This window comes from Epinephelus fuscoguttatus, linkage group LG13 (genome assembly GCF_011397635.1).
Source record: "Epinephelus fuscoguttatus linkage group LG13, E.fuscoguttatus.final_Chr_v1".
Classification (NCBI taxonomy): Eukaryota; Metazoa; Chordata; class Actinopteri; order Perciformes; family Serranidae; genus Epinephelus; species Epinephelus fuscoguttatus.
Window position 1 is genome coordinate 23162032 of NC_064764.1, and position 21328 is coordinate 23183359.

Consider the following 21328-nt stretch of genomic DNA (forward strand, 5'->3'; position numbering starts at 1 on the left):
ATTATCATAATATCATAATAATAATATCATAATATCATAATCATTATATGTAATAAGTTCCAGTGAGAGTGAATATTAGTTTAGCTACCTCTTAAGATCTCATGGGCCTTTCTGTCAATGGCAGACAGAAACTAGAGAAGTAAGTCTCAAACTTGTAATGCCACAGGAACTGCTCTATAGACAATGAACAGGAGCCTGATTTTATGAACCCACAGAATGTTTTTCTTTTTTACACCCAAATTAGCTTTATTTTATCGTAGTGTTCCCAGTTCTGAAACAGAAGATGTGCCCATATACTCAAAGCACTCCCCTGGGTGCTCTCAGTGTTATCTATAACATCTTTCCCAATTAAGATCTTATACCTATGACATCACAAATTTGAGTTTTAGCACTTTAATGTTTGGATTCGGAAGGGAGTTGTTCACATTTAATAATACTTTTTGGACTGTCTTAGAGTGTAGGAATAACGTATGAATTTTGAAAATCCGTGTAGTTGCTCTTTAAGAGTCAAATTGTTTCATAAGTCAGTGCACACTAACACATGGTGACAATCCTCGAAGGCCACAGCTGACTATAAAATACTTAAATCATTTGCACTGTTTGTTGAATGGTTACAGACCTTACACCTTATAATGATCACCACTTGAAGCTCAAACTGGCAGCAGTTACTCTGATTTCCTCCAAGACCCTGCTCCATGGGCAGTGAGCCACAGTCACAGCCAATTTATTATGGAGTAGTGTTACAAATAGGTACTATGATGTCTTTCTGATACTCAGACCGGGTTATTGAGGCATGGGGGATCCCTCATCTTCTGTGATACTGTTTTTCTATGACACTAGGTACATTTCAGTCCATTTCATTTGGATTTCACTCACATAGAGATAGAAACCAGCCAGTACTGGATGTTTCACAGCTGCTACCAACAGTGAAAAGTATATAAACTATTAATAAATTACTATTAAAAAGGTAAAGTTACCGTTTTTTTGTTTTTTTTTACCAGACTGTTCTCACTATTTAATTATTTGTCTTTACCCACTTAGTCATTATATCCACAATACGGTGTCAATATTTTGTGAAAGCACCAATAGTCAGCCCCACCGATATCAAATTATCTGGTCATCTTGATATTTTACTTTCTCCATATTGCCCCGCCCTCATATCGTATCAAATGTAACAGTCAGGCTTTTTCCAAAAACACTGCCATGCACGATCACTCACAGCTCTTGCTTTTTAGTTGAATTTAAAGGTCAGTTACACTGTGATATGAACTTTATCTGCTGGAAACACAAACTTTTGTCAATCCAGATTACCACACATCCACACTATCCTTTAAGCAGAGAAATGGGTCTAATGAAGGCAACAGGTAACCATTAACCACTATCTGTCAGATATCTGTTTGTATTATTGGTTCTTGTTTACTTGTTCTGAGAGTCGTCCACTCAAAGGTATCACACTTTGCTGGAGTAGGTGTGGATATTTTACTTTGGCATCCCCCAGAGAACAGTTTTGGGTCCTCTTCTTTTTTCATTTTTAAAACAAAATGTCCTCTTTCTCTTACATGCAAATAAAAATGTGGAAGAATGTAAAATGAATTGGTGTAAAAAAAAAACAGTAACACTATGCAGTTAAAATGCGCATTGCTTGTGCATTTGCTCTAAATTCAGAAAATCCAAATTGTCATTGAAGCACCCCTCCAATTTCTTAAAACAAGGCAATATCAAAAGCAGGATAATAGTTAAGAAATCACTATTGAAGGTCAGCCTCACTTAACCAGCACAGAGTTCAGTTTTAACCCTGAATCACCTCATCATCCCCTCTATCTGTTCCTCTTTGAGAGTCTGGGCAGCCAGGTCTGCCTTTATTGTTTCAGGTCTCCACTTCTCAGTATGTCATTCACATTCACATTCACATGTATTATTTACCCATGGCATGCAAATCCCTCATATTACAAATGTTGTTGTGCAATTGTTCTTTTTATTTTGTCTTGATTTAAGTAGATTTTCGTGACATTTTGCTGTTATATAAAGACCTTTGTAAGGAGCCAGTTTGGTATGATGCACTGCATAAATCTGATTTGATCTGATATCCTGCAGGAACATATTAAAAGCATGGGGCTCCGAGCAGAAATTGTGTTCTCTCTTCTTTAGCTGTAGATTTACATTGGGAAAATGTGGGAAAGCAGTTATTACAATATTGCTTTGAGCCAATCTGACAGGGATTTTGGCAGCCAGAGGGAGCACAGCGGTGAGGTGAGAATGCTCTTTTACAATCGACTCACGCAAATGTTAAATTATATTGGCAAACGGAACCTACGTGGGGGGAACTCGCACTTTATTAAGAGAAAATTCATGAGAATGTCTGCCTGAATAATACATTTTATGTACAATGTATTAAAAGGCATGCAAATTAAAAGAAAAACTAAATTTAGATAATAACACAAGATGTAGAGATAGTGGGATGAGGTCAGCTTATATACTTAAATTAAGTCAATAGCTATATTCCTCTACAGACAATAATGAGACAATGCAATTATTCATGGGTTGAACCATTATCCAAGCCCTCCAAAGGACTCCCATCCTGCAGGGTATCAACACAACACAATTAAGGCAGCGTGGGATTTAAAATCAGCCATATAATGTGTTTAAATATCCTATCAGCTTTCAATACACAGATTTGTTGTAATGAAGGAACACCAAAGTTTTAAATGACATCTGCTTTTGCAGTAATATCTCATTCTTTAAAACGTGTGATACATTTTCTTATTACAAGGTCTTCCATGAAAGCAGAGCTGCAGCTGTGCTATGCAGGGAGCTTACTGTGTTCTCTGACGCTAGCAGAGCATTTCATTACTAATTCAGCTGTAGCCATCCCGAGCATTAGTGTGACGTTAATGCAATGTGAAACAGACTCAAAACATCGGAAAGAAAAAAAGAATTCCTAATCCGCATCTATTATGAACAATGGATGTAACGTTGACAGTCAAGCTCAGACGGAGAAAAACATACTACAAATAAAAACCTACAGTCATTTTCTTCAGTGGAACCTAACTCTAACACAAAAGCACAGCTAGCTTTGTGCTTTCATGTTTCATCTCTTCTCCCCTTTAGGGCCTCACAGCTGTAATAAGAGAGCGAGTCAGTGTATCGGCTTGTCACCGCCTTTCTGCTACATCTATTCATGTGTGCTGATGGACGAAACACGTGCACCTCGTGCCTCTCTAATGATGGTAATAGGTCAAATAAACATTCATTCAGAAACAGAAGACCTATCTGGATCAGTGCGAGATGTAACACCCCCACCTACTGCTTTGACATATTTGTATATAATATAATTCATTCACTAACATCTGTGTCTTTGTGTTTGTTGCAGCTGCCAACTTGACTGATCTGTTTACTGACTGAGCTGATTCACACAGAGGTAAAATAGTGGTCATACAGCAGCATGCTTCAGTCCTCTTGGATCATATGTCTGATAACAAAACTGAACATCTCCACTCTTAGAAATAAAGGTGCTCACTAGAAGCACAGAGGATCCCCTCGTTTGTCCCCATAGGAGAACCCTTTTTGGGTACTGGCAGAACATTTTATAAAGGTTAGAACCCAACATGAAGGGTTATACCTAGAGCCATCTGTGAAAGCATCCACCAAAAAACTGCTTTAAGAGGTTTTGTTTGCAATCACGTGTCTATTATTTGTGCAAAATGCAGATAGAGGACAGGAAGTGATAAACCTATACACTCCATAAATTGAATACAGAAGAAAATGACTACATAAAAGGGTCAGAAGAACCTGTAGGCAGCAAGTATCGGCAGAAAACTGAAATGCATTGAATGTGATCCATACACAATGAGGACTTTTTCTGAGGTTGAGTCCACGACTGACAACTTTTTTTTGGCATGTTGAGTAAGTGTTCACATAAACCGGTCGAAATTAATCTATATTTTTAAGTGTATGCCATCCAAGAGAGAGATTTAAAACTTAAGTAAAAAAATGGGGATGGTACGGAACTGTTCCATTGGTTCCACTCACAACTTTTCACCGTACTGTATTGCTTGGTGGAAACCGGGCTTTGAATACCCCTTTCTTCATTAAAGGGTTCCTCTGAAGGAAATTGTTCTGGGTAGACTCTCAGCCTTCAGAGGGAACCCTTTTGGGACCCTTATTTCTAAGAGTGTATTAACAATTCATAGCAACTTATCTCTCTAACTTCTCTATTTCTATCCTGTGCACACAGGTACACACCTTCACATCTGGAGGACCTGGCACCTACCAGATCTGTTGGCTACTGAGCAGCTCCACTGGAACAGTTACGTGACCCTAAACTCCTGTTTTACTGGTCTGAACTCCTTTTAAAATCACAAAATATTGAAATCTAAATGGTGATGCTAAAATCAAAGGCTGTTACTCAAGCTGTTCCACTGTGCACAAAAGTAAAGCGCTGACTAGTTGGAGACTCTGAACAGCTTATACTGTATGGTGTATAAAGTTTTTGGTGACACAACACTGCTCAGAAATATGTGATGATGTTGAGAGACAAGCTCTCACCTAGCTAGAAACTTAGAACTGAGACTCGTACTCAGGGCAAATATGCTACAAGGCAGACTGAGCTTTTAGTTTGACACAGAAACAAACAGAAGCAAACATTCCTTGCTGTTAATCACACAACAGATATAAAGTTAGTCTTGCTTGTGAAATATTAAGAACGGACAGATGTAAAAGCCTAGCATGCGCTACGTTCAAACTCCAAAGACAATATGTGATGTAGATAGCACCCACATCTCCATTTGTTCAGAAAATCAGAAACGAAGTAGATACAACACAGAAAGTCAGTTTGAGCGTTAGGCCACAAAAAAAGTTCCCCTAACTGATGAATCTCCCAACAGTGGATGAAATGTTCCATAGCACGCTCAATGCTTGCAGGTACAATGCAAATAATATACAGACGGGACAAAATGTGTAAAAAAAAAAAAAAAAAAAAAATCCCATTTTTACTTCACAAAATCCATCGTTTTTAATATATCTGCTACTGCAAACTCATGAGTATAACAACATTGACTGCAAAGCAAAATGACAGCACTACAGCCCTGCTATGTTTGTGTACCTCTAACACCACATAACAGTATTTGCCTAAAAAAAAACACATCCCTGAAATGCCACACATGAATCATGAAGCCTATGAGCATTTTACTTGAGGCTTGTTCTTTCCTCTGCACTACACTCCACTGTGCTGCAATAATAACAGCAGTCTAAAGCCACAGTAACAGCTCTGCTAATGTCAGCATGACATCATGCTTATGACAGGGTTAACATGCCGATGGTTAGCAGGTTATCTTTACCATGTTCTTGTCTTACTTTAGCATGTTAGCATGCTAGCATTCTCTAGCCAGGCTGATGGGAATGTCCATAGTTTTGCAGGTATTTGCTCATATACCAAAAATATTGGACAGCTTTAAACTCTGACCAGATGATGGCGCTAAAATAAAAAAAAAGGCCAAGGTAGAGCCAAAGCTATTGCATAAAGGGGCTCTTTGGAGAAATGTCTGCACACAGTTCTCAACATGGAGGTGGCTAAGCTAACAGCGCTAACAGTTCATTTACTATTACAAGGCAAGACTTTTACTTGCAACAGAGTGCTTTTACAGTGTCATATTAGTACTTTCATTTAAGTAAAGGATCTGAATACTTTTTCCACCACTGTTAGGATGTCTGCAAAAGATGTCTTTGCTCTGTGGACAAGCCAACCACCATTGCTACCCCCCCCCCCCCAAATATGGCTAATAATTGTGACCAAAGTACACTACTGCCTCAGAACCATAGTTACTGGCTTCTTCAAATAAATCACTGGTATTAAAGCTTTATAAAGGTGTGATGTCATCCATCTTTTCATTTATTTATCCAAATAAATAAACATCACACATCATAAGTCGCGATTCTATTTATACACAAATGAGAAACAGCCTGAACTAAGCCTGCCCCAAATGTTATTCTTATCCATTTGTGCCTGATAAAGTTGTTTGATTCAGACATACAAAGATGAAGATGAAAGTCTACCTTTAACATGTGCAGAAAACATTTTGGACACAAGGACTGAGACATCAAAAACCACTTGTAAGTCACGACGACATATAAAACACAATTATCTTGATCTATCCTGCACATGCCAAGCACGCAGCGGGACACATATTGTGTTATGACAGCGCGTGATCCTCATCCAGCATTTATGCTCACAGCTATAATAATGAAATTACCTTTTCATCATCTTCAGTGAAGAGTTCTCCACTTGAAGTCTTGTTGATGCCCTGAGCGACTCCAATGATCTCTCCGTCGCTGTTGCGAATGGGCATGCACAAGAGGGACTTGGTTTTGTACCCTGTCAGCTTGTCAATTTCATCACTGAACCGACGATCCTGAAAACCACGGGGACAGTTTAAAGTTAAAGACACAATGTAAGAACTTAGTGCAAAGAAATGCATATTTTACTTTTGTCTTTGAGATGACAGTGCAAATGTACAGCTCATCAGAAGAGATGGTTTCGATACCGTTCTTTCCTTCATTGCGATATTTGAACTCTGCTATCGGCCGATGCTGATTACAGAGCCGATACCAATAAAAAAAGCAGCTGTACACTACGAACCCTGTTTGGATGTGAAAGATTTCTATCACTGTTGCATGGCTCAGGTTAAACCCTTTATAAAACATGAATAAATATATACAGAAATAGCTGCCATTAAACTTTCTTTGGTAAAATATTGCCAGCATTTTGCTAACAGCTAACGTTTCACTGTTCAACGGAAATCGATTCTTCTTCGCCGCTCTAAAACAGTAGATACCAGCGGCGGCAAATTGCAACTTGCTGTGTAGGCTACTGTTTTAGAGCAGTGAGGAAGAATTGATTTCTTGGAAAACTGACGTTTAATTAGTGTGAAACTGCTTTAAAGTTTATTTGTGGTATCGGATTAGTACATAGACTTGTGTATTTGCCAATACCAGATCCAGCATTTTAGGCAGTATCAGAGGTATTTCAGATACTGGTATTGGTATTGGATTAACCCCACTCATCAGGACTCTGTCTTACAAACAGAAAGTCTACAATAAGGGTAACAAAATAGGCAAACTTGGAGGTGGTACTTTGATGCCTGCTGTGTTTGGACTAACTCTTAATTTCTATTACTTCTTTCTTCTGGCACCATGAAGCAGTTTGGTGTCCTTGCAGCTATAATGTAATCTAGTATTGTCTTACTCAGGCTACTTTAAGTCAACCTAAACACAGTGGAGTTTGCAAAAGCAACAGAGGGAATGATACCTCTCCTTTATTGCCTTATGTTTTATTACTCTGTGATGCTTTGTGTGAATCTGTGCATTGACACAGGCTTGGTCCAGCTGACTGTTGCTCTCAGCTCTGTTACACTCTGTGATTGATGATCAATTAACAGTGACAGACAAACGTCAGATATGTCTCCCTGTCTGTTTGTCTTCTCTGTTTCTGTGACTCATGCAAATGCACACACGCATGCATGCATGCATGCACAAAGAGGAGCAGGCACCTGATAAGCGTCAGGAATGTTCACTGTCTCTCCGTGTTCAGCCACATATCCAATGATCCCTTTCCCCCACGGCACTTGAACTTCATCTGAATTCATGGAGGGTAAAACTGTAGTACCTGCGTGCACGTCAAAGAATTTGGACACTAGTGTCTTCTTGTTGCCCGTCCCCTCCACTAAAAATAAGGAGCACCGGTCTGCATCCACCATAATACAAACAAACACAAGGATTTTGTAGCTGAGACTCGTTAGATCCAAGTCGTTGGATATGTCTTTTACAAGCTCCAGGAAAAACTCTCTTTCGTTGTGTTCTTTGAGGTAATATTTAAAATCCACGGCTGTGGACGGGTACTGGGGGATGTTGACTCTGGACTCCAGCAGTGCGCTCAGTATGTGCGCAGTGGTCGGGGGCAGAGAGCTCGCCTTCCTCAGCAGGGCTCTCCTCCTCATGCTGGTCAGGGGCTCCTGAGCCCTGGAGTTCACATGTTCGTCGTATGTCCTGTTGACATTGATGGCCTTTGATTTGGCGAAAGTTTTGCGCAGCTCCTTCTGCGAGGCTCTCCTCTGCAGACCGTCACATTTGCTCGCCCAGCTGTCCTTACACGCGCTGCCCTTCTCCTCTCTCGGCTCGGCGGGACCCGCAGCCGCCGGACTTTTGCTCGCCTTGTGGTTCTTGAGCCATTTCTCCACCATGCTATAATTCCCCTTTCTGTTCAGGTAGTCCTCGAATAACTCGGGATGCGCGTCCAGAAAACTTTCCACGTCAGAGAACACCATAGTTGACACTGCCATGCCTGTTCTTCAGATGGTCCTCAGTGAACCACATCCATGGAGTCGCGCAGAGAAATATCATCTATGAGGCTTTTACTGGGGGTTAAAGTAGAGAATCGGCTGATAACTTCCAAGATGCATTACGCTGGGAACACCCCTGGAGCCCTGGCCACATATCCAGTTTCCACTCTGTGGGGAGAAGGATGGAGACTCCCTTTGCGCACCAGCATATTCCTCCACAGCATCTCCATATGTATTAATTTAAGAACATTATAGCAGGTCTAAGCAAAGGACAGTGAGGCTGAGACTATCACAAGCATTGGAAATCTCACAGAGAGCCGAGCATCCCCGTCGTATAGGTCTTCTTGTGTGCAAATGACGCTGGCTGTGGTTGGCTCGGTCCCGCTGACGCTCGCTTCGTCACACAGACAGGAGCTCAGGGTTGCTTCAGCAGTCAGCCCTCTGGCCGTTTGAACCGCGTGCCCTCCTTAGAGAGGCTCCAAGTATGATGAGGATGAGGATGATGAGAATCAGGGAAATATAGGTTATGATGCAGTACATAAAGATGTAAAACTGGTGGATTACAGAGGTGGATGTTTGCTCATAGATGATCACTACTTTCAGCAATAACTCAGTGCTCTATAATGCTGAAAAGCAAAAGACCCTCATGTTGTGGATGGATTATAATTTAATGAAATTATGCTCCATAGCGCCATGCATGATGTATTCCCATGCAACCCCAGACCAGGCTTTGCTGATGGCACTGCATGCTGACAAGAGCAATCAAACTGAATGACTGTCGCCTGCAGAACAATGCGTTTCATAGCATAACTGCAAGTCGACAATACATCTGTTTCACAAGCCGCAAACTCTGGCAAATGTGGAGTCTGCAGCGGTTCATCTTCACAATTTAATTATGGAGCAGCGACTTTTATTGGCAGGAGGGGGATGTCAGAAAATCAAATTCCTTTATACAATTTTATTAGTGGATCAGAATGCGAGTGTGACATCTGAACGCTAGAGGGAGGTATACTCCACAGTTTGGACTGGGAATAGACTGGATACAGAGCCACACTGGTGGATACAGCAGCCTCAGGTGCTTTAAATTTAAACTAGAACTGGATATTTTAGAAATTTATTTTTATATACTCATATGTGCTATAGAATGAAATACAGAAAAAGACAGATAAAGAAGCACCGACAATCAGAGAGAAATAAATTGCTCCAAAAATAACAGGTTGGGTCAATGAGTCACATACACTGCTCAAAAAAATTAAAGCAACACCTAAACGACACATCAGATTTCGATGAACCAGTTATTCAAGTTGGAAATTTTTACTGATGTACGTTATAATTTTTTAGGAACAGATGAAGAACGGTCAGTGGAAACCAAAATGATCAACCCACTTAGGGCTGGATTCTGTTTCTGACAGTTTGGTCAGAAACATGCACACCAGTATGCTGCTGGAGGTCATTTTGAAGGACTCTGGCAGTGCTCCCCCTGTTCTCCCTCGCACAAAGGAGCAAATACCGGTCCTGCTGCTGGGTTGCTGTCCAGCTGTCCTCGTGTAACGGCCAGTCTCCTTGTGTCTCCTCCATGCTCTTAGACTGTGCTGGGTGACACAGCAAACCTTCTTGCGACCACATGTATGAATGTGCCATCCTGGATGAGCTGAACTACCTGTGCAACCTGATTGGGCTGCAGGTGCCGCTTCATGCTACCAGTCGTGACAAGTACACTAGCAGAACACAAAACTAGAGAAGAATCAGTCAGGAAGGATAAGGAGAGAGCAACTGTCTGTGGACACCACATGTAAAGCCATTCCCTTTTTAGGGGTTGTCTTGCTTTTGCCTCTTCGTTGCACCTGTTGTCACTTTCATTTACACCAAAGCAGCTGAAACTGATTCACAATCACTTGTGCTTCCTAAATGTATATATACATACACCTGCACACACAGATGTAAAAACATACACAACTACTTTAAATATCTTTGTGGACATACATCTGTACTCTCATATAACGTCAATACCTTCATACTCTTATAGAACTGGATATTTAAAAAAGGAAAGAACTATGACAAAGTTTGAATAACACTGTCTAGATTGGAAAGCCATGTACTACTAGCTTATAACACAAAGCTAAAACCACTTTTTTTTTTACAGTACCACCCTTTGTCTACCTAGTTTCCCAACAAATGCACCCAATAACTGTCAGTCAGTCAACATTTGTAACCCAACATGGAGTCTTCTGCAACTCTTACTGAGGCACCTGTAAGTATAACCAACGTTCTCAAAAATGTGCAGCATATGTGACTTTCATTCCAGCTTTCAGATTCAAATACACTCTTCAAAGCTACAAATTTTAAGTCACTTCATTTAGGCCAAAAATACTCCTTCCCCCTGTGGCATATGTCAAACACGCAGTCGTATTGCTCTAATTTGCCTTACAAATCTACGAGCCACAACTGCCGAGACAAGAACATAATTAAAGCCTTACATGATCGTCCACACCCTGTATTTGCTCCCTATTTCATGAGAAACCTAATACAGACCACGTATTTACTCACTGAGTCAAACAGATTACAAAAGATTAATGTTTAGTGTCAAATTTATTCACCGTCAAATTCAAAAAATGACATCATAAAAACTGTTGAGGTATCACCAGTTTGGAAGCAGATAAGGCATATTCCTTCTTCAAAGACAATTAAGACAACTTGATTATTAATCAACAAGGTACTGAGGAAAAAAAGATGACAATTAGACAATAAGCTAATACAATACACAGCTTTCAGTCCCTACATTCTGACAACACAGTATATGGTTTAATAATTTATGTTAGAAAAAGATCCTGTTAAAACCAGGGGATAGCACTTACTCCATCATAAAGGAGGATCATATCAGAAACAGAGGTACAGCTGTGATAAAATGCGGCAGCTTATCACGCTAATATCAGTCAGAGAATTCTTGCCGCTATGCCTGATTTTGAACAACCGACAACTCCTGGCCTCTTATCAGTTTGTAAGGACACAAAGATGGCAAAAGATGCGCAGATGAAGAGTTCTTTATGAAGTTGCAGACTTCAGATATGCTACGAGGTCAGCTCGTTCGCCCTTCTTCTTGATGCCAGCAAAGATCATCTTTGTTCCTGGAATGTACTTCTTGGGGTTCTCCAAGTAAATCATCAGGGTGTCTTCATTCCAGGTGATGCCTGAAATCAAAGTGAGCACACACAGAGGAGTTTAAAAGCCGTACAGCATGATTCCTTGGACTACCGTAACACTTCAATTAAAAGCCTAGGTTCAATTAAAAAGGCCAGTCCCTTTTACAGGCCTGGCGTGGCTACACATTTTGATTAATAAAGGTCTGTCTCAGTTAGACGCCTGGTCTGGTTGCCAAGACGTTCTTCGGTTGTACAAAACCAGGTTGAGCTAAGTCATAAAGTCAGAATATGTGCTCATTCCTCGATTACTCAGTAAGTTTTCATGTTCCTTTAGTTTGTAAAGGTCCACTGATCAAAAGACTTCTGTTTTGTTCAAAAACAATCCAAGCCAAGACAAGTGTCATAAATCTCTATCCCTCTGAAATGCCATCTCTAAGCTGAATGATTCACAATGGATTTGTTATATGAAGCCTAATTTTTATACAAGTAATATTCATACTGGTTTAAACTTGATAGTATTTTCCTTTCTTTGCTGAGCAACAGTTTAACGTGAAAGGAATTAAAGGCCTGTCCCATATATAGGCCTGTTGAGTTCAGTGATTTAAGCAAATAATAGCCCGTGCTATTAATTGAAGTTTTAAGGTATGCTGTAAATACATGTGTACAGTATTTACCTTTGCTTTTGTTGGCGTCAGTATAGGAGTAGCCCTCTGCTTGGCCTGTTTTGCGTCCAAACAGACCCCAAAGGTTAGGCCCGACCTTGTGCTTTCCATTTTCCTCCACAGTGTGACACTGGGCACATTTCTGGACGAAAGCCTTCTTTCCCTTGGCAATATCTGCAGGCATGATTTCTATAAAAAGGGGGAAAAAACATACACAAATTGAAAAATTTGACTTAATTGCTTTGTTTATACATTAGTATCAAAAATAATCTCCATTGTAAAATTAAACATGTTGTGATATTTCCCTAATCTGCTTTTATTTCATAAAATGCATTTTTAAAAGAAGTAATTCCTCACTCCGCCACAAGGGGGAGTTCACTTTTATGTTGCGCAACTACTGTCGTGGCCATTGTTACAAAACTGACTTAGGTAACTTTACTTTGAAAAACAGTCTCCATGGTAAAACAAAAGAAGCAACTATAAACGTTTAGTATAACCGTGATATAATGAATTCAAACAGTAACATGTGAATGAACGGTCATTGACGGTAAAAGGCCTACCTCAACTATATGTAGTATATGTGGTAATACATGTAATATAGCAACATTAGGTAACCTATATGCGCTATGAAAAAAACAAACAATATAAATGATTTGTAGACATTTATACAACAAAAAAGAGACTCTTCTTCTGGGTTAAAAATGAATGGTGTCTTCTCCGGAAACAGGAGAACACCGGCTGTAGACCACGTTGCACACCAAAGGAACCGGCACACACAGATTTAAGCCTCATAAAAAGACACTACGTTAAAAACAACCAACAAAACAGCTTCACATTTTGATTATCAGTTTCTTACCTTCTTTTGTTTTGTATTCAGTCGACTTCTTGAGACTCAATTCCTGCGCTTTTGTGCTTTTGCCGGCTCTCTCACAAGTATCTCACCAACGTGCTTCCTCTCCGTGAAGTTACTCCCGCTACTACGTCACCAGTCAGCTGACCTGTTTCATCACCCTCGTTACGACAGACAGACTGACAGACAGACAGCGGTGTAATGACCTCTGTTATCAAATTGCGCAACGGAATGTGCGTAAGGGAGAGCAGGGGGTACAACATGACACGTTTTAGTTTGTGCTGGATGTTTTGTTTTATTCTAACAATATGCGCATCTCTGCTACACATGAACAGCTGTTGTTTTTCTAGAACTTACCTTTCTTCTACTATTGCACCAAGATGTGGCGGAAGTGATAGGTTACACTGTATCCCATGGGTGGGGCTAACTGTAACTGGCTGGGAATGTCAGCACAAATCTATCTATATATCATAGGTTGACATGGATGTATGGCTCTATCTATGATATATATCCATAAATCTGTAGGCTACATCCCTCATTTAACCACCAGTGCTCCATGAATGGAAAGATCATTTAAGTACATAGCATGAGTGGATATTATATATTTTTCCTCTTTTCATCCATGATAGATTGATGGATAGATGTATGTAGATAGGGGAAGGATAGGTATCCATCCATCTCTTAGTCTCTCATCGATATCCAGTGGTTGGACTGATAGATGTATACAGATTGGATAACAGAGATGCACATGTCAAAATATGGGTATTGAATGTATGAATATTGACAGAGTGTGACTTGTGTGTCAATAAGATCCCTGAAAAAATAAAAATGCAAAGTATACTTCATTTAATTAAGGACCTTTGTTCAAACTGGACATAAGCCAGCTGCGTTACAACTAATGGTGTGTGGAAATTTTATCAAGCCTAGCTAACACTTACAACTGGGAGTTGGTTACAAAGGTCAATATGATGCTATGTTTTAGGCAAGAAGACGGTTATTAAGATGCTATCTGGTTGGATTCGTTGACTTACATAGACAGCTCGGTATTTAAAAAACAAGTATAACAAAAAAAATTCACTCTGTGGAATTTCGTGGGTCACTGTTTGGGGATACTGTGGACAACTGGCTGGAGGCATGAAAGGATCGACCTTGTGTAACCACTTTAAAAGTTTGCCCTGCTTTAGGTTGTATCACATTCTCCCCTAAATGTCTCTTTCTGACACCATTACCATCAGTAAAAGATATTACTTAAAATAAAATCCCATTTTACCGACCACTTCTGATGAATACAAACCACAGCGTAACATTATCCTGTATGAAGCATAATTGTAGAAATGATCTTAACACTGTAATTTAATTCACATAACACTGGCTGGGATTAACAATCTCCCTATCTGTGTACTGTAGCATGTATTATCTGCATCGTCATGGTCGTGCATACTGTAACAGCATAGTGTGTGCTTGGACACACTTCTGAAATAGAGAGCAGAAAATGCTACCTTCAAAAGTGACCTTGCACACATTTTCACCACATATTTCTGCCCATAGGGTATTCACATAATTCCCTTGTGATTCTACAGTAGAAAACCTGGAAAAGAACATTTTCAATCATGATTAGGTTGATTCTGGTTTTATTTGTTATAGCACCTGTCACAGAAATAATATTCACAAACTGCATCACAAAATACAATCAAGCAATCAAAAAAATAAAACACACAATCAATAAAACAAAGGCAATATAGCAAATAAAACAAAGCAACGAAGGAAGGTAAAACATAGAGCAAATACAGGCCACTGAGGCCTCAAACAGAAACATACCAGGGAACAAGCACTGCACAATTTAGGGCGGGACAAAGGTCATTTTGAAGAGATGGGTCTTCAGTTGTATTTTAAGAGTTTCTAAAGAGACCGCAGTGTGTTGGAGCCACTACTTCAAAGGTACAATTGTCTTTTGTTGTGAGTCTGGAGCGAGAGACTGCCAGTAGATCCTGTTCTGAAGACCTAAGGGACCTACTGACGATACATGGAGGGAGGAGATCACTGATGTATTCAGGTGCCTGATTGAGTGAAAACAAGTAAAGTGAATCCTAAACCTGATGGGAGGCCAGTATAAAGAAACTAAAATGAGAGTGATGTGGGTTGACCTGTTGGACCTGGTTAACAGCCGAGCAGCAGCGCTTTGGATTATTTGAATACAGTTCAGAGAAGATTTGTTTAGACGAGTAAAAAGAGAGTAGTCCAGTGGGGAGGACGCAAAAGCATGGTGAATCATCTCTAGCTCAGGTTGAGACACCTCAGACCTGAGCTTTGCAATATGTCTTGGTTGTATAAAACAAATACAGGTCAATGATTTAATGTGATGATCAAAATGTATGGCCTGATTAAAAATAACGCCAAGATTCCTAAAATCCCACGTCCCTGTCGTCATCTATACAGTCCAATGGCAAGTTGAGGGAGGAAAAGCTTAAAGGCTAACTTTGGTATTTTTCAACCTGAACCCTGTTCTTCCACATATTTGTGTCTACGTGACTGATGGGAACAAAATGAAACTGGTCCAGTATTGAATCAGAGGGCTGCTGTCGTCAGCAGTTAAACAGGCTGCAATGTAATCACTTGAGGCTATTGCGTGCCCTCAATGTTTGCCTAATAGCAGTTGTTGTTTTTGCTACCGACAGGCTCGGATCATTACTATAAGTGTCTAACAACAACATGAAAAGGATCCTTATTAAGACAGATCTTTTTGTTAAAGGGTAAGATCCTTTTTGTTTGACTAGAATGACCCCAAGATGGCCGTTGCCAAACCCACCAGACTCCATTTAAATAAACAGTAATTTTAGTGTGTATAGAGCCAGCATATTTTCACGTCTAACGTCGTGAATTACGGTTTTATTTCAACCAAACCAAAGTTGTTGATTATTGGAGCAGTGGAGAAACAACTCAAGATAGCTTTTTTGAGTTTTATTTTGTTTTGTGGACTTTGAATGATGTGTGTTTTACAATGATAAAATTATTGTCAATTTAAAGAGTCTGGTGGCTTTGGCAATGGTAATGTCGAGGTTGTTTCTGCTTAAACAAAAAGGATATCACTTCTTTCAGGAAAGGTCCATTTCTGTAGAGATTCTTTCCATAATGTGGTCAGACACTCAGAATGACAATCTAAGCCTGTCAATGGCAAAACCAAGCACTTTTAGTGGACGAAAATGATTAACAATGTACAATTACATTACAGTAAAGTCAAAAACTGTCATTGCTATTAGTCACTTGGACACAAAAACATGAGAAAAATGGGGTCCTGTTTGAAAAGTACCCAAGTTACCCTTTAAATTTGAGCATGTCAGAGTTCAGGTTGGGTAAGCCAGCCATGAAATCTGATACCCAACCATTTCTGAGACAGACACAGACAGATGAGAAGAGTTTATGGTTTCTCTTTCCGATTGACTGCTTCTCAGGTTACTTCACGTAAAATATTCCCCACTGTGTGTGTTCAAAGCCCAGGAGTGCACCTGTTTCCAAGATACCACGGCACTGCCTGGAGCACCACGCACTAATGAGCTCCAAACCCTCACACTCACAGTTACTTAACACTGGTCACATCGTCCATTCAAGCATTCAGTGAAACAGTAGTTAAATTTCCTAATACTGGTCTTTGCCTGCTTCTGTTCTTTCAGTATAACGGCCATGAATGTGTGTGCTGCTTTCAATAATACAGAGGTCAGCTTGTCTCTGCTGTTACATCACCAGGGTGCTTTTTCTTCTGCGGCTGCTTCTGTATTTGAGGTTCAGTGCCAGTTGATCCATATGTTGACTGATAGTCTTATCACACTCAAGTATTTGTACTCACCATCCCTCTGTTGTCCAGCCTTTACAGCCTCTCACCTTTATATTTGGCCAAATAATTTCTAATTTCTTTCTTTTCTTTTTAGTAACCACATTTGTGACAGTATGCTCTTTTCGACTTAATTTGCTGGCAGGAATGGGGTGAAGCAAAGTCTCATACTGTGACATATATTACTAGCTAGCATCAGCTGGTGTAAATGGGCTCTCTCCATGGTTTTCACCATAGGGGTTTCTTTCGTCCTTGTTTTTAAAAGCCAAAAAATGCTCCTGGGGTTTTATAATAGTTTTCTCTCAAGTGTAGATGGTGTGACTGCAGTCATAAACTGAGCTAAATGTTTCTCCCACTGTATTGGAAATTCCATTATTTTAACTAATATGGAAGGACCATTGTTTTGTTAGCATGCAACAACTGGCTAACTGCTCCCATGAGACTGTGAATATGTTGGCTCTGGGATACCGAGGAAACTCACCACAACAGTGTCCTGTCTGGCAGGCTCGTCACAGGCTTTACCAAGTTATCATCTAACTCAGGTCCTTTTGTGCGGTTCGTACAGTGCGTCTGGGTGGGTGTGAAAGCTGTCAATCAAACCCTGGTGCAGACCAAACAACTGAACTGAGAAAGGTGGGTCTTGGTCTACACAGACTCTGGTGCAGTTTGTTTGTGGTGTGAAAGAAAATGAACCAACCAACCAGTGGATTTTATGATAGCAGATATGTGATTATAACATGATTTCAACAGTTAAACCAATTATAGATCCGTGTAGTGATCGTGAAATCTGTCTGCAGTCTCAGAATTGATCCTGATTAAGGCCATGTACTGTATATCCCATTACCTATTAATGCTAATGCATACATGTGATGAAGAACCCATTACAAAAAACCACTGACTCCAAGACGAGGGAACCGGAAATGCTGAAATGCTAACTCATGGACAAAGGAAACATTCACTCATCATTTTTAATTGTCAATATGACAAATAGTTTCCATGTGGTGGCATCCTTGCCCCATGTTTGACCTTGTACGTTACTTGATGACGCGGGGAGTGCTGAGTTTATCAAAGCTAACTGTTCCGTTATTATTTCTGATAAGGAAATTCATCTAATAAGCGTTACACATGGAAGTAAAGAGAGATCTCCATGGTCTTACAATTGACTACTCCATGTTCACATAATCTGGTCGAAATTAATCTATATTTTTAAATGCTCATTAGTAAAAGTGTATATCATCCAAGAGAGACAATAAAAACTAAAGTAATGGTCAGTTGTCAGTTGTCGCCGTGAAATTTAAGGTGTGCTGATGGATTCGCGTCGTCAGCTCACGCACTGAGTAACATTACAAGTAAACATTCCACCTTAAAAGTTGCCGGCAGTCGGCCCAGTGAATTCTTTTTCTCAGACTACAGCTGCTGTAAGAGGCAGCAAAACATCCTTTCATTTTATAGTTATAGTTTACTAATAAAACTCTCCACGGTATGAACAGTACTTACAAAACCAGCCACAACTCAAAGCTCCACCTTTTAGTACAAGATCTTTGTGCTAGGTACCCCAGCAGAGGGTTGGGGGAGAGAGTTACTGCCTCAAGCGAGGGAGTTCAAGTATCTCAGGGTCTTGTTCACGAGTGAGGGTAGAGTGGAGTGTGAGATGGATCGGCAATTAGGTGCAACTTCTGCAGTGATGCAGGCGCTGCACCGGTCCGTTGTGGAGAAGAGGGAACTGAGCCGGAAAGCAAAGTTTTTGATTTACTGGTCCATCCACGTCTCAACCTTCACCTGTAGTCATGAGCTCTGGGTAGTGACCGAAAGAATGAGATTGTGGATACAAGTGGCTGAAATGAGTTTCCTCTGTGGGGTGGCTGGGCTCACCCTCAGAGATAGGGTAAGGAGCTCGGACATCCGGAGGCAGCTTGGAGTAGAGCCGCTGCTCCTTCGTGTCGAAAAGGGTCAGTTGGGGTGGTTCGGGCATCTGATCAGGATGCCTCCTGGGCGCCTCCCACTGGAGGTGTTCCGGGCCCATCCCACTGGTAGGAGGCCCCGGGCAGACCCAGAACACACTAGAGGGATTACATATCTTGTCTGGCCTTGGAACACCATGGGGTCCTCCAGGAGGAGCTGGAAAGCATCGCTGGGGAGAGGGATGTCTGGGGTGCTTTGCTTGGCCTGCTGCCCCCGTGACCCGGCCCTGGATAAGCAGATGAAAATGGATGGATGGATGGATGGTACCCCAGCAGAGGGGTGACCAGAAACGGGGACAGTACAGAACAGTTTGTTTTTGTTTTAAACAAAAAAACGTTGGATTTTGGTTTGGTTTAAATTGTTACTACAAATGAATTACAAATTATCCAATGATAACTGCACTGTCTGTATGTCCACCAGTGGTGAAAGCACCCTTTAAATTGTGTGAACCACAGACCTTATTTCAGGCGTCTAATCAAAAACCCATTTAAAAAAAACCATTGATTTCAAAACAAGGGAACCGGAAGTGCTGAAATGCTAACTCATGGACACAGGAAACACTCACTGAATCCTTTATAACTGTTACTATGAGAAATAGTTTCCCTGTGGTGGCAGCCTTGCCTCATGTTTGACCTCAGAGCTCGTGCGTTACTCTGTGACGTTACGACTGTTACGTTATTTTCTGAGCAGGAAACTCATCTATTAGGCGTAATAAGAGGAGGTAAAGGGTCATACAGTTGTCTGCGCCGTGTCTGACTCCATAGCCGTGTTTTGTGCCCACCCACTGCCCGCCACTGTTTGATCCACTCCTGCGATTTCTTCCCGCTCAAAGCCGATCTTGCTGCAGGGAGGAGCGAGCGGAGTGCAGTTAAGCCGAGCCGAGAGCATCACAGCCCGCATTCAAGGAAACGGGCAAGCACAGCACTTTTTTGACTTTCCATAATGTTCTAGCCTCCGTACAGCATACCTTTAATACGAAGACAGATATATATTTCGACGTGGACCCGTATGGACGCCGTCTGTCTGTGAGGAGCTGGGGATGTGTGCCCAGTGAAGAGAGACCCCCCCAATTGTTTCCTGCGCCAAGAACTGTAAAGACATGGTCATTACACCGCATCTGTGGTAAGGCAATGAGCTCTTCTCCCTCTGTTTGAATGCAATCTGAATGCCAGTCGTGTTTATGTTGGGGAAACCACCCTGTCATGACAGTGCTGTGTCGAATTAATATGCACAGCCTTTGTTTTGGTGCTCAGACTCAGAGCCCAGCAGCATCCCATCCTTTTGTATTTGCATCCCGAGTGAATCGCCGAGGACCAGGCAGACATTACTACCTAGCTGCTGCTGCTAGTCTGACAGGGATGAGATGTGCAGAAACATGCATGTCCCATCATCACAGGGAGCATCATCACTCAAACATGGATGCTGTTGTGGAGTGATGAAGCAGCCAGGCAGCCCAACTCTGTACCTGACTTTGATGATGTAGACGTAATGCGTCACTGACATTTTCACCTTTCTAACCGGGCTCCATGGCTTCTCCAAACGTCCCATCAGACATCTGTCTCCTCACATATCTCATTATTATTGATGGACATCATCTCCACTCATGATCCATTATATCCCCCTCATTATGTTGTCAAGGTTGAGATGCCAACTAATTGAAAGTTAGCCAACTTCTGTCACTTACAGGATTGCTCCACAATATCACTCTGCCTCCTTTTTGCAACTGAAGGTCAGCCAGTGACTTTGCAGTTGTTTAAAATAGCCCCGAATCACATAAATTAAAGAACAGCAGAGGGGACTGGAAAGCTGGATGCATTTGTATTTCTCGCTGGCATGCTTTCTTGAATAGATGTTGCTTTGATCAGCAGTGATGATTGATTTTCTGATATATTTCTTGGCCCCGGCCTGAAGAACACTCCGGCTGAAGGTGTCCCCGTCCCATTTAGATGAAATCTTTGCAGAGCTTTATGTGCCTCATCCTTTTATAGACAGAGAGGGGACGGAGCGGAGGCCAGACTCATTTTGATGCTCAAAATATTGGATTCAGATAGTCTATTTTGCCACATGTTATTAATATTGACAGTAGGGAGTCAATCAGGTAATTGCTTCGTCTTGCTCATCTAATTAGCTGACACACCAAACACAAAGTTCATTACAGATTGCAGCAGTTGCCAGAATATATGGCTTGAAGGCCTGTGACTCATGTTTAGCTGTTCCCTTGGTTTACTTAACCTTACTCATTCTCTGTCACGTTGTTGCTTATTTTTAGGGCTGCCACAAAATAGTCGACCAAACGTTAGTCGACCAGAAAGGTCATTAGTCGGCAAGATTTCATCGGTCGCTTCGTTGCAGAACAAAACAAAAAACAAATGTGAAACTCTATGAGGAGCTGCACCTTGTCAAAGTAAATCAAAACCTATATGACTGGACCATGTGGGAATTTAATTTGAAAGGACAGACACAGGAAGTAGTCATACTCAGCATTCAGACAGAAGTCACGTTACAAACACAGCCGACAGATATCTTTCCCTTCCTCTGTAAGTATTCAGTCTGAT

At 41.0% G+C, this 21328-nt stretch overlaps 3 protein-coding genes and 1 long non-coding RNA gene across 6 annotated transcripts in view; 2 read left to right on the forward strand and 2 right to left on the reverse strand.

Moving 5' to 3' along the window:
- Window positions 1–3215, forward strand: part of LOC125900143 (uncharacterized) — a 60626-nt gene extending 57411 nt beyond the window's left edge. Inside the window, exon 3 of the long non-coding RNA XR_007450821.1 lies at window positions 3109–3215. This is a non-coding gene — a long non-coding RNA (uncharacterized LOC125900143). The remainder of the gene's footprint in view (window positions 1–3108) is intronic.
- Window positions 1–8408, reverse strand: part of pde11a (phosphodiesterase 11a) — a 64052-nt gene extending 55644 nt beyond the window's left edge. Inside the window, exons 1-2 of the mRNA XM_049594945.1 lie at window positions 7545–8408; window positions 6249–6407 (exon numbers count right to left, since the gene is read on the reverse strand). Of these exons, the coding sequence (XP_049450902.1) occupies window positions 6249–6407; window positions 7545–8333 (948 nt within the window). The 5' untranslated portion in view covers window positions 8334–8408. The remainder of the gene's footprint in view (window positions 1–6248; window positions 6408–7544) is intronic.
- A 2495-nt stretch (window positions 8409–10903) lies between these two features.
- On the reverse strand, window positions 10904–13132 carry LOC125900140 (cytochrome c-like). The gene is made up of 3 exons (XM_049594942.1): window positions 12992–13132; window positions 12148–12324; window positions 10904–11521 (listed from the first exon to the last, which is right to left on the reverse strand). The coding sequence occupies exons 2-3, from the start codon at window positions 12317–12319 to the stop codon at window positions 11376–11378; spliced, it is 318 nt and encodes a 105-aa protein (XP_049450899.1). The 5' UTR covers window positions 12320–12324; window positions 12992–13132; the 3' UTR covers window positions 10904–11375.
- A 6323-nt stretch (window positions 13133–19455) lies between these two features.
- Window positions 19456–21328, forward strand: part of osbpl6 (oxysterol binding protein-like 6) — a 66566-nt gene continuing 64693 nt past the window's right edge. Inside the window, exon 1 of one of the 3 annotated variants that reach the window (XM_049594147.1) lies at window positions 19456–19895. The gene's annotated coding sequence lies outside the window, so the exon portion shown is untranslated. The remainder of the gene's footprint in view (window positions 19896–21328) is intronic. The other 2 variants (XM_049594145.1, XM_049594146.1) reach the window with 2 other exon arrangements.